This window comes from Scyliorhinus canicula, chromosome 10 (assembly GCF_902713615.1).
Source record: "Scyliorhinus canicula chromosome 10, sScyCan1.1, whole genome shotgun sequence".
NCBI lineage: Eukaryota > Metazoa > Chordata > Chondrichthyes > Carcharhiniformes > Scyliorhinidae > Scyliorhinus > Scyliorhinus canicula.
In genome coordinates this window covers 14,296,579-14,309,370 of record NC_052155.1, presented here as the reverse complement: position 1 = coordinate 14,309,370, position 12,792 = coordinate 14,296,579, and the positions used below count along the sequence as shown (strand labels likewise).

The following is a 12,792-nucleotide window of genomic DNA, read 5'->3' as shown; positions in this document are numbered from 1 at the left end:
TTGTGTGAAGCACCTTGGGAGCTTTTTAACCTGGGCAATGTGCTGGTGAAAGTTATTGTCGTTTTTAAAATAGTGTCCCCTTGCGGTTAATATCTGACTGACTTCATCCATTAGAAATAGCGTCCGGAATCAATGGCCCCCGCGATTCACTGTTCCCGTTTGGCAGCAGCCCCCCCCCCCCCCCCCATCGCTGCCCGCGGGTTTCCCGGTGATATGGGTTGTCTTCAGTGGGAAATCCCATTGACAAGAGACGGGAAGAGAGAATCCAGCCGCCAGCGATGGGTGCGCCACCATGAAACGTGCGGCTGGGGAACCAGAGAATCCAGCATTTCGGAATGTTTTTCATGTCAGATGCGTGAAGGGATGCGTGTTCCCTTGCTCCTTCTGCAATACAATCATTCTGCTGTATCTAAGGGTGAGGACTATTATTTGTAACGAGTTGAAGAGCTTTTATATTATGCCGGGATTTATATGAATTGGGCGCAATCTCTCTTTGCTCTTGCTATTGTTAGCGGCAATAGTGAGGCCATTGTGGTCACATTTCCCTGTTTCTCATCTCAGGGGCCTGGTTTAGCACAGGGCTAAAGAGCTGGCTTTTAAAGCAGACCAAGGCAGGCCAGCAGGGCGGGTTCAATTCCCGTACCAGCTTCCCCAAGCAGGCGCAGGAATGTGGCGACTAGGGGCTTTTAACAGTAACTTCATTTAAAGCCTACTTGTGACAATAAGCAATTTTCATTTCATTTTTCATTTTTCATTTCACGCCCACTGCCTCAAAACATTTCATCTTCCTGCGTGACTTCATTCTGCGTGTCCTCAACTTTAATTATTCCATCACTGGTGGCTGGACCTTCAACTGTCAAGACCCTAAGTTCTGGAATCTCCTCCCGAAACCTCTTCCCTGTCCCCCTCTCTCCCCACCCTCCCGCCCGCTCTCCCGCACAAGCCTTGCTTTTTTTTCTTAACCTGCTCCTTAAAACTTCCCCCTCTGACCACATTTTTAGCCATCTGGTTTAATAAAATGATGTGGTTCAATGTCAAATTCCATTTGGACTTGACTAAGGAAATTTGGCATGTCAGCTACAACTCTCACCAACCTCTACAGATGCACCACAGAAAACATTCTTTCTGGTTGTATCACAGCTTGGTGTGGAGCCTGCTCTGCCCAAGACCGCAGCAAACTACAAAAGGTCGCGAATGTAGCCCAGTCCATCACGCAAACCTGCCTCCCATCCATTGACTCTATCTATAATTCTCGCTGCCTCGGAAAGGCAGCCAGCATCATTAAGGACCCCACGCACCCCGGACATACTCTCTTCCACCTTCTTCCATCAGGAAAAAGATACCAAAGTTCGAGGTCACGTACCAACCGACTCAAGAACAGCTTCTTCCCTACTGCCATCAGACTTTTGAATGGATCTACCTCGTATTAACTTGATCTTTCCTCCACACCTTGCTATAACTGTAACATTATATTCTGCAGTCTCTCCTTCCTTCCCTATGTATGGTTTGCCTGCATAGCATGCAAGAAACAATACTTTTCTCTGTAGACTAATACATGCGACAATAATAAATCAAATCAAATCAAAAAATGTGATGATGCTCCTGTGTAGCACTTGGGCTGTTTAGCTACATTGAAGGTGATCTATAACTGCAAAGCTTTTATTGTTGCTCCAGCATTCAATGTCATTAAACATTCCAAGGTGCTTCACAGGAGTGTTATCAATCAGAAATTAACACTGAGCCACATTACTTATTAAACTATGAACCGTGTGAAAATCAAGTCAGGATGTGAGTTGGCACCTGGGGAAAGTATTGACACATCTTTGGCCGTCAGAGTTCAGCAGATCATTTTGCATATGCATTGGAACATTTGGTCGCACAGAGGTTCTGGCAACTGCTGTCTCGTGACATGGCACTTTCAGAGTGCGCTGGAAGATTTCATGGATTGAAGAATTAGCTAGCTCAAATAAGATTAATAATACATAGGATAGTGTACCCTTGGATGTCCTGAAGCCTGGATAATAATTGGAGCCATGGATCATTACATTGTGCAGTGCATTTTAATTACAAGGTATATAGTGGGGCAAAAATTAGTCGCCCTGACAGACTGAGTTCAACTTGCTTAGATACTATTATGCAGAAGGATGGCTTGATGGCACAGCGGTTAGCACTGCCACCTCACAGCACCAGGGTCCCAGGCTCAATTCCAGCCTTGGGTGATTGTGTGGAGTTTGCAGTTTTTCCCCGTGTCTGCATGGGTTTCCTCCGGGTGCTCCAGTTTCCTCCCACAGTATGCGCAGGTTAGGTGGATTGGCCATGCTAAATTGCCCCATAGTGTCCCAAGATGTGCAGTTTTAGGTGGGGTTGCGGGGATGGGCCGGGAAAGTGGGCCTGGGTGGAGTGTTCTTTCGGAAGGTCGGTGCAGACTCGTTGGGCCAAATGGCCTCCTTCTGCACTGTCGGGATTCTATAAACCTGAAGCGAGAGAAATTAAAATGAAGCATTAATTGTTTACTTTCTAATTCTTGTAATTTGCCAGTAAGAAAGAGTAAACTCACAGAGATGTAAATCCTGGACTTGGAAACAGGAGGAGTCCATTTAGTCTAAGAAAAAAATCAATTGGTTTCTGGATACCAGTGACATCAAGGGTTTTGGGGATAGTGGAAAGTTGACGTAAGAGATAGATGATCAGCCATGAACTGTTTGAATGGTGAAGCAGGCTCAATGGGCCGAACGGCCTCCCACTATTTCCAATGTTCCTAGCCCTTGAGTCATTCACGCCATTCAATTTGATCGTGGTTAATCTGTATCTTAACTCCATCTACTACTGGCTCCATAAAACATTGATATTCTTCCAAGTTGGGGGTGAAAGGAATTGCTCAACCAACGCAATCAATGGTCAACAGATAGGCTTGAAATGTGTGACCAGCACGTGGAATGTTACCCGAAAAAACATTTAATAGCTGACCAAGAAAATGAAAAACTAAAAGTTATTTGATGAAATTTGGGGACACCAGAAATGACGTACTTGCTTCTGATGCCGAGACTGTTAAATTGTACCAAGGGACTGCCTCACGGTCAAGGGGTTGAGATGCCGTTAAGGTTCCATTCTTCGTATCGATGTTAAAAATTCTGTCCGTGTCAGTGTGATGGTCAATAAAGTACCTGCACGATTTAAAAAGAATAATTCAAGTTTGATTTTTATTGGGTACAACCTGGGAATTTCAGAATCCAGAAAGCAGCTAACCCGGCCAATATATGGATAGCCACTCTCGCAAAGGATACTGTGCACGCTCCCAACCTGCCAGCAATTTGCGACAAAATTAATTTGCTCAGAGACATCTGATTCAAACTCGTCCATCAAATCTCTTCCTTTGGACGAAGGTTTCAGCAGCGTAAGCTATTTTAAAAATGTTGTCATTTTCAGTCTTCCTGAGGCACAATCCCCTGACAGTTCCCATTCTGCAGCTGTTCAGGAGAACATGAAAACCCACGTTTTAAAAGATGCTAGACACTGTTCAAGTGACCTTTCTCTCACTCGTACAGAGACTCATCTGACAAGGCAGATATTTCTCATGCAATTTTAACTCATCAACAGGGCAAGAGAGGTGTTGCTGCATGACATTGGATTTGCATTTGGGTTTGTTGTCATGTGTACCGAGGTACAGTGAAACGTATTGTTCTGCATACAGTCCAGACCGATCGTTCTGTATATGATAAAACATAGGACATACGATAAATACACAATGTAAATACAGAGACATAGACACTGGGTCAAGCATTCAGAGTTTAGTACTACTCAGTAGAGAAGATGTGTGGAGAGATCAGTTCAGTCCATAAGAGGGTCATTCAGGAGTCTGGTAACAGCGGGGAAGAATTTTATTTTGAACCTGTTAGTGCGTGTTCTCAGTCTTTTGTATCTCCTGCCCAATGGAAGAAGTTGGAAGACAGAATAACTCAGGTGGGAGGGGTCTTTGATTATGCTGCCCACTTTCCCAAGGCAGCGGGAGGTGTAAACAGAGTCAATGGATGGCTGAAGAAATTCCTCCTCATCTCAGTTTCAAAGGATCGCCCCTTCAGTCTGAGGCTGTGCCCTCGGTTTCGAGTCTCTCCCACCAGTGGAAACATCTTCTCCACGTCCACTCTATCCAGGCCTCTCAGTATTCTATAAGTTTCAGTTAGAACCCCCCTCATCCTTCTAAGCTCCATTGAGTACAGGCCCAGAGTCCTGAACTTCTCCTCAGATGACATGTTGGATGATCAGCCATGATCATAATGAAGGGCGCAGCAGCTCAAAGGGCCGAATGGATTCCTCCTGGTCCTATTTTCTATGTTTCGATGATGTCAATCAGAGTCCAATGCTGGTTTGGTACCAGTATGATCAATGGTCCAGCTAAAGCTCTCTCTTAATCATTATGGCTGAACATGCATCCAGCAGCAGGAAGGACTCCCTTCAATGCTATTTAAAAGGATCATCAACAACCCAGATGTTAATTTCTGGTTCATTTCATTTAGCTGTTGCTGTAATTGTACAAAGTTTTGAAAGTTGTTTCAAATTCACAGGGAGTGGTGTAGGAGGTGCTGAAGGACCTTTTGCACCCAGAAGATGCACCCAGACCATATGCAGCATATCATGCCTCATCTGCTGGCAGCAGTCATGATGCCCTCATTCTGTGCCATCAGCATTTAGAGCCATCACAACAAGGACAGCGGGACGGCACGGTGGCACAATGGTTAGCACTGCTGCCTCACAGCGTCAGGGACCCAGGTTCAATTCCGGCTTCGGGTGACTGTCTGTGTGGGTTTCCTCCGGGTGCTGCAGTTTCCTCCCACTGTCCAAACATGTGCAGATTAGGTGGATTGGCCACGATAAATTGCCCCTCAGTGTCCAGGGGTGTGTAGCTTAGGTTAAGGGGTTGTTGGGACAGGGTGTTTTTTTTTGCTCTTTCAGAGGGTCGGTGCAGACTCGATGGGCTGAATGGTCTCCTTCTGCAACGTAGGGATTCTATAATTGGTAGCTACTGAAAGAAAAGGGCTGTCTTTTCATTATATGGCTCATGACACTGGTACACAACACGCACACACACACTTATGCCCAGGCACATGCAGACACACCATGCACAGATTGAAGGCCGTGCTGCTACACAAAATGTAGTTAATGAAATCAGCCTTCCACAGCCCAGATTGTCAAGGTTTGCTGCCTGCTGCACAACCTCGCTATCATGAGGAGCCAGCCCTTACCACCAGCACAAATAGAACATTCCAAGCCAAGTTTATCATGAAACCATTCAAGGGTTTGGCCCCTCTGTGGGACCATTCGAAAGCACACCTTTAATTCCTCCACGTTGTGAGAAGGGAAGAACTGGCCACCTCGGTCAGTCACAACAAAGGTTAAAGTCTGAGAACACGCACAAATAGTCTCAAAAACAGCTTCTTCCCCGCTGTTACCAGACTCCAAAACAACTTTTTTCTGCTCGCTGAAAATTACTTTTCACTGTACCTCGGTACACGTGACAATAATCAAATCTGAATTACGTTTATTTTTCACGTCTCTGTGCCTTTTTGCAAATCAGAATGTATTGAACTATTTGAGCTGTGGGCAATGAAAAATCACTTTTAAACCGGGGGCGCGATTCTCCGCTGCCCACGACGGGCCGGAGAATAGCGGGAGGGCCTTCCCGACAATTTTCACGGCCTCCAGCTATTCTCCCCCCCATCCGGCCTCCACCCGACACAAATCGCTGCTCGCCATTTTTTACGGCGAACAGCAATTCTCCGCAGGCCGATGGGCCGAATACCATGGAGTTTACGGCCGTTTTTACGGCCGCGATCACACCTGCTTTCAGCGTTCGTGAAAACGGCCGCAAAGTGCCCGTCCCGGACAACCATAGCACCGATTGGCACGGCCGCACCACGGCCATGCCAAGGGTGGCATGGGCCTGCGATCGGTGGGCACCGATCGCGGGCAGCGGGTCCGATACCCGTGCACTATTTGTTCTTCCGCCGCCCCGCAGGATCAGTCCACGGGGCGGCTGAGGGGCATGACGGCCCGCGCATGCGCGGGTTTGACGCGTCTGCATGATGACGTCATTCGAGCATGCGCGGGTTGGAGCCATCCATCCCGCGCATGCGTGGCTGACGTCATCGTGTGCGTCAGCCGCCGTGACTCTTGGCGGGCGGAGTTAGCGACGTTCGCTAACTCGCATCGCCGTGATTCCCCGGGCCCCGATACTAGCCCTGCCCGGGGGGGAGAATCGTGTCCCGGGTCGGAGCTCCGAGGCTGGCGTGAAACACGGCCAGTTTCACGCCAGCCTTCACGGCACGCCGGATTTGCGGAGAATCGCGCCCCAAATGTTCTTGAGTATAGGAAAGAGCAAATTTATTAACCATGAAACCAAAGGAAAATAATAAAAACACGTCAAGCCTGTAGCCCTCATGCAGTCATTTGCCCACACACGCACACACATGAACACACACACATGTGCACCAACACATGCGCACACCCACATGCACACACATGACCACTCACACATGTGCACTCACACATGTGCACACACACACACATGTGCACACATGCATGCACATAGGCAAACACCAAGAAACACACACATGCACACACATATGCAGTCCTTAAGTGTCTAATTAATGGTCACATAAGGGCCTTTCTGCACTAGAATCAATGTTTAGTCTGGCAAGAAGAAATGAAATTAAATGAAAATCGCTTATTGTCACAAGTAGGCTTCAAATGAAATCACTGTGAAAAGCCCCTAGTCGCCACATTCCGGCGCATGTTCAGGGAGGCTGGTACGGGAATTGAACCGTGCTGCTGGCCTGCTTTGGTCTGCTTTCAAAGCCAGCGATTTATCGCTGTGCTAAACCAGCGAGAAGGTCAAGAAACAGAAATGTTACATCTCAGGGTGGGGGGGGAAGGGATGCACTTCCATCAGACGTCCCCCTCTGAATTTAGGTGCCCTACCTGTGGCCTCCACACCTTCCTCCCGACACGCTTGGCCTCTGACCTGAGAGCCCAATTCCCCCCCTTCACACGGCTCCAGGCCTTCCCTACCCTACCAACCTCTGGACTCCTTGAACTTACCTGGGTCTCTGGTACCCAGGCTCCGACATCCTCCTGCATTTCCTCTTCTGTCCACTTCAGCGCTGTCGCCAGAGAGCTGCTGTCATCCAGACCAGCCAGCAGCTCTCTAAGGCTGGAGTTCCTCCCGGGTGAGGGGCAGAAGTCCTGGCTGCAGCCACTTAATACCCATTCAAGGTTAAGTTGACTGCGGGGCAATCTGATTTGGAGGGAAAGTGTTTCCCGCTAACTCGTTGGATGGCAGAAAATGAGACCTCACCAGGCGAAAAATCCAGGCCCATGTCAATGGGGATATGTGACATGTAAACTACTCTCTCAGGTCAGTGTGGCTGCTTAGCAGTCATTACAAAATTAATGTACCCTTAAAATTATTGCCAACACCTCATTCAACTAGTGTAATTATTTTTGGCATTTCTGTTTTGGAACCAAGAGCCTAAAATAATATAATTTGATCTTAATTAGTGTCACGAGTAGGCTTTCATAATAATAAACATCTTTATTGTCACAAGTAGGCTTACATTAACACTGCAATGAAGTTACTGTGAAAATCCCCTCGTCGCCACACTACGGCGCCTGTTCGGGTACACTGAGGGAGAATTCAGAATGTCCAAATTACCTAACAAGCACGTCTTTCGGGAGTTGTGGAAGGAAACCAGAGCACCCGGAGGAAACCCACGCAGACACGGGGAGAGTGTGCAGACTGCACAGTCAGTGATCCAAGCTGGGAATCGAACCCGGGTCACTGGCGCTGTGAAGCAACAGTTCCAACCACTGTGCTACCGTGCTGTCCGGTAACACTGCAATGAAGGTACTGTGAAAAAGTGGACATTCTCGTCAGTTCAGTGATGTCCAATTGATTGCACTTGGGGGTGGGGTGGGAGGGGGGAACCTCAGCAATGCACTGTCAGAATCACTGGCAGCAACTCCTGGACTGTCACGTTTAACCGCGCGTGTGTATGGACCCCGGATGTTGGTGTCAGCTTCAGAGGAGCAACGAAGGCGTACGCCCGCCGTGCTTTTTTGCCGCCATTCCCAACGCCAAATCCGGGACGACTGTCTTCACTTTGGGATTTTGGTTCCTCCGCCTTCGAATCGACGCCCATTTTAGTGAGTGCTCTTTGGCCGCCTCAGGCATTTTGCAAGCGCTTCCACCTGTGCTATCGCTTGCTCACTGGGATCTCCGAGTGGAGCAGAAAATGATGCCCCTTTGAGTTGTTTTGGTGTGCTCGCAGCTATCACCAGAAAACCTGTGCGCTTGCTGGAAAAACATCAGCTAATATTTCTGTCTTGTTTGCTGTAATATTGACACCAGAACTCTATTGATTTGAAGAGATAGGTTTGACACATTACACCTGAATAAGCTTACAGAGACAGCAGATAATGCCAGAAGAAGTGAAATATGAGAAGAAACATCAACGCAATCATGTCAGTCATGAATAAGCAATGAGACACTTGGAAGTCAATCATTTTTTTTAGTGAAAATTTTGAAAGCCCATTAAATATAACGTGAAAACTAATAATGGTCCCCACTTTACCCGTTCAGCTGTCCTTCCCAACCATCCTCACCGGCTTGAAATTTTTATCTTGTTTAAAGTATCCTAATAGCACAATTTAAGGATCCAATTCTTTTTCTGTTCTCAGTACGGCAGCAGGGTATCGCAATCAGTGCAGGGTGGGAGAGAACTTTCCACACTGTTTAACTGAATTGGCAATCAATGCTGCAGTTTAAGCATCGCCTACCTGATTGAATTGTTTAGTGCGTCTGGGTCCCTTGCCGTCACCTCGCCAACAAAGGCACCAGCTTCTCCGTTCTCTTGGATCTTGAAGACGTACTCAGGAGAGACAAAGAGTGGCGGCTCATCGACGTCGCGCACGTTGACTTTGACATTTGTGACATCTAGAAACGGTCCCAGGAATCGGGGATCAATGTATTTGTTGATTGCCTCCACTCTGATGCTAAATCTCCTCTTGCTCTCATAGTCCAATAGCTGCAGCAAAGCACAGACACAGTTCTGCTCTCCATTATTCATCACTGGTTCAAAAAGCGAGAGGTGATTGATCGGCCTTGTGCTCCAAGACAGATCACTTGGCCACCCAGCTGATTAATCAGTGGCTGCTCATTTAGATTTTTAACGGGTTGGCCCCTTCATTTTGTTCAAGTTAGTTCCCAGAATGTGGATGAACATGGAATCCCCGCAGTGCAGGGTTGAGGCCCTTCGGCCCATCGAGTCCGCACCGGCTCTCTGAAAGAGCACCCTACCTCGGCCCACTCGCCCGCAATATCCCATTAACCCCACCTAACCTGCGTATCTTTGGGAGGAAACCGGAGCACCCGGAGGAAACCCACTCAGACACAGGGAGAACGTGCAGACTCCACACAGACAGTGACCCGAGGCTGGAATCGAACCCGGGTCCCTGACGCTGTGAGGCAGCAGTGCTGACCACTGTGCCACCGTGCCGCCCCTCGCTGGCATTTATTGGTGATCCCGAGTTGCCCGGTATGCCATGTTACTGAGTGGCTGGCTAGGCAGCGTAGGGAGGCAGTTAATAGTTAATCACATTGTGGTTGGACTGGAATCCCTATTGGTCCTGACCGGGTAAGGACGGCAGATTTCTTTCCCCTCTTCTGCGCTAATTTGGCAGTTCCGTGGTCGTGTTTCCTTATCCCAGCTTTTTACTTTCTCATCAAGTGCTGATTTACTGAACCCTTCCACCATGCAGGTGAAAACGAGTTAAATTTGCATCGACCATTCTGGGCAGAATTGAGTGACGGGCATCTCCTTTGAGGAAGCTAGGCCAAACACTGCTGGACCGCTCGACTGAATAGAGTTCCTGATACTTCTCCCATCCTCTCACTGCGCTCACTCAGATCAGGAGGGTGCCCACATTTAATTTGTTTTTCCCTTGATGAATGCCAGTTCGGGAGGAGGTGCCACTCTGGTGGGGGAATGACCATGGTAACAGTTTCTGGCTGTGCCAGGGTCCAATACATATGCAAATATATCACGAATTCCTCCCTCTTCCCCCACTTGGTCCGTGCACTCAGTTTAATTACACAGATTCAGGCTACACCACCCACCAGGCCACATCTGTGCAGGCGTTAATGGTTTGTTGTTTAAATTCTTTACAGTAGCCGCAGAAATCTGTGGCCACGGATGCGATTGAAGGTTTTAAAGGTGAGTTACGGATTTTGATCAGATCCCCAATGGAACACTGTGGTGAATTTATTATACTAGTAATCCGCCAGTGTATTTGTATCTGTGCTGTCGCACTTGTATTGGTATATTGTATCTGGGCTTCTCCTATGGGCCATTGTATGGCATTATCCATAGGGGAACATGTTGGGGCATGTATGGGCTCTGCCCATGGCTCCTCCCCCTTGAAGGGAGGTATAAAGAGCAGTCGACCTGCAGGCAGTTCTCAGCATTGGTTCAGCCGCAGGCAGGCACTGTTCTAAGTTGATTAAAGCCACGGTTTACTTCTACTCATGTCTCGAGTGAATTGATGGTCGCATCAAACACACTTTGCACTGGAATGTTTAACAAGACTTCACTGAGAGAATCCGATCACAGTGGTGGGTTGGGAAAGTGGGGGGGGGGGGGGTTTGGGGGGGGGGGAGTGCGGTGGTCAGTTTCCCGACAGCACAGATTTATGGGGCGGGATTCTCCGATAATGGGGCTATGTCCCCACGCCGGCATGAAATGTGGCGCCAACCACTTTGGCGTCAATGGTCCCCGATAATGGGGAATGCTCCCCTTCCTAGGGGGCTAGATTGGCACCAGAGTGGTCCCCGCAGCTCCGGCCAGCACGCAACGGCCCGCCCGAGTTCACGCATGCGTGGAACGGCCGGTGTATTTCCGCGCACGCATAGGGGTTCTCCGCGCTGGCCCCTGGGCAATACGGCAGAACCCTACAGGGACCCGCTGTGGAATAAAATAGGCCTCCATAAAACCAGCCCGCCCGCCGATCGGTAGGCCCCGATCGCGGGCCAGGCCACCGTGCCCCACCCCCCCGCGGGGTCGGATCCCCCCGCCCCTCCCTCCAGGATGGCCCCCGCAGACTCACCTTCCAGGTCCGCCCTGTGGGATCTGAGTAAACCACACCGGCAGGACTAGACCAAACTCGCCGGCCACTCTGCCAAAAAGAGACCGAGAATGAGGCGAGGAAACAGTTGATCCGATGCGGTGAGATATAATGATCGAGAAGGCACCGTCTTAACGGACACTGAACGTAGATTCGACAGTAACTTTGAAAGGGGGATCGGATAAGTACTTGACAAGGGGGGAACTGTAGGAAGGGCAGAGAATCACTCTACCCAGATCTACTCCCCCAACCTATCCCTGCAACCCTGTAACATAACGTCCCTGAACACCAAGGAGCAATTTAGCACGGCTGATCCACCCAACCTGCATATTTCTGGACTGTGGGAAGAAACTGGAACACCCGGAGCAAACCCAAGCAGACATGGGGAGAACATGCAAACTCCACACAGTCACCCAATGAACGACGGGCTGAATGGCAACCTTCTGTGCGACACTATTCCATGGATTTCATGATTCATTGATAAGAACACACAAAATAGAAACTGGGGGATATTGTTTAACCCTTCCAGCCTGCTCTGCCATTCATTAAGATCACGGCCGATATTCGAGCCCAACTGCTCCTTCATACACTATCTGCATATCCTTTCATTCTCTCAGTGTCCAACTAGTTTAATCTGTCACTCAGTTTTGCTGAATCACTGGGTTTCTGGACCTATATATTTCATCACAAATATATGGCCTGATGGGGCAAAGTTCCAAGTTATACTTTGCCCTGACTAGATTTTATGGAGATTTGACAGAGATGTTCAAAATAATAAGGGGGCTCGACAGAGTAGATGGGGAGAAACGAGAGGACAGAGATTTCAAGTGATTTGGAAAACATGCAAATGTAACGTGAGGAAAACACTACTTCACCCAGCGAGTGGTTGGGGTCTGGAACGCACTGCCTGGATGTGTGGTGGAGGCAGATTCAATCGAGGCATTCCAGAGGGCATGATTTGAATAGGGACAATGTGCAGGGACACGGAGAGAAGAGAGGAGAATGGCTCCAAATCGTGACACACGTTTGGAGAGCTGGTCCAGAGTCGATGGGCCAAATGGCCTCCTTCTGCACTGTAACAATTCTGTGTTTCTGTGATAGGCGATCTGTGTCCACACTCCACTGAAGTGTTTGAGTCAGCCTTTGACAAGTGGTCAATGGTCAAGCTTATTCAGTCACTTTTGTTTTCTCTGCTTCGAGTGCTGGTCTGCCTGGACTGTACACAGAACAATACTTCTCACTGCACCTCGGTACACATGACAAGAAATCTAAATCTACACCTAAACGGTTATCAGTGTTATCAGTTATCACAGCTCCAGGGTCCCAGGTTCGTTTCCCGGCTTGGGTCACTGTCTGTGCGGAATTTCCGTGTCACGTAAGACACGTTCTCCCTGTGTCTGGTGGGTTTCCTCCGGGTGCTCCAGTTTCCTCCCACAGTCCAAAGATGTGCAGGTTAGGTGGATTGGCCATGCTCAATTGCCCTTCGTGTCCAAAAAAGGTTAGGTGGGGTTACTGGGTTATAGGGATAGGGTGGAGGTGTGGGCTTAAATAGGGTGCTCTTTCCAAGGGCCGCTAGAGACTCAATGGGCTGAATGGTCTCCTTCTGCACGGTACATT

General features: G+C 48.7%; 1 protein-coding gene across 1 annotated transcript in view; it reads right to left on the bottom strand.

Annotated features, from left to right (window-relative positions):
* LOC119972235 (cadherin-7-like) overlaps positions 1–12,792 on the bottom strand; it is a 134,352-nt gene that overhangs the window by 36,270 nt on the left and 85,290 nt on the right. Inside the window, 2 exon segments of the mRNA XM_038808620.1 lie at positions 3,028–3,164; positions 8,833–9,080. Of these exon segments, the coding sequence (XP_038664548.1) occupies positions 3,028–3,164; positions 8,833–9,080 (385 nt within the window).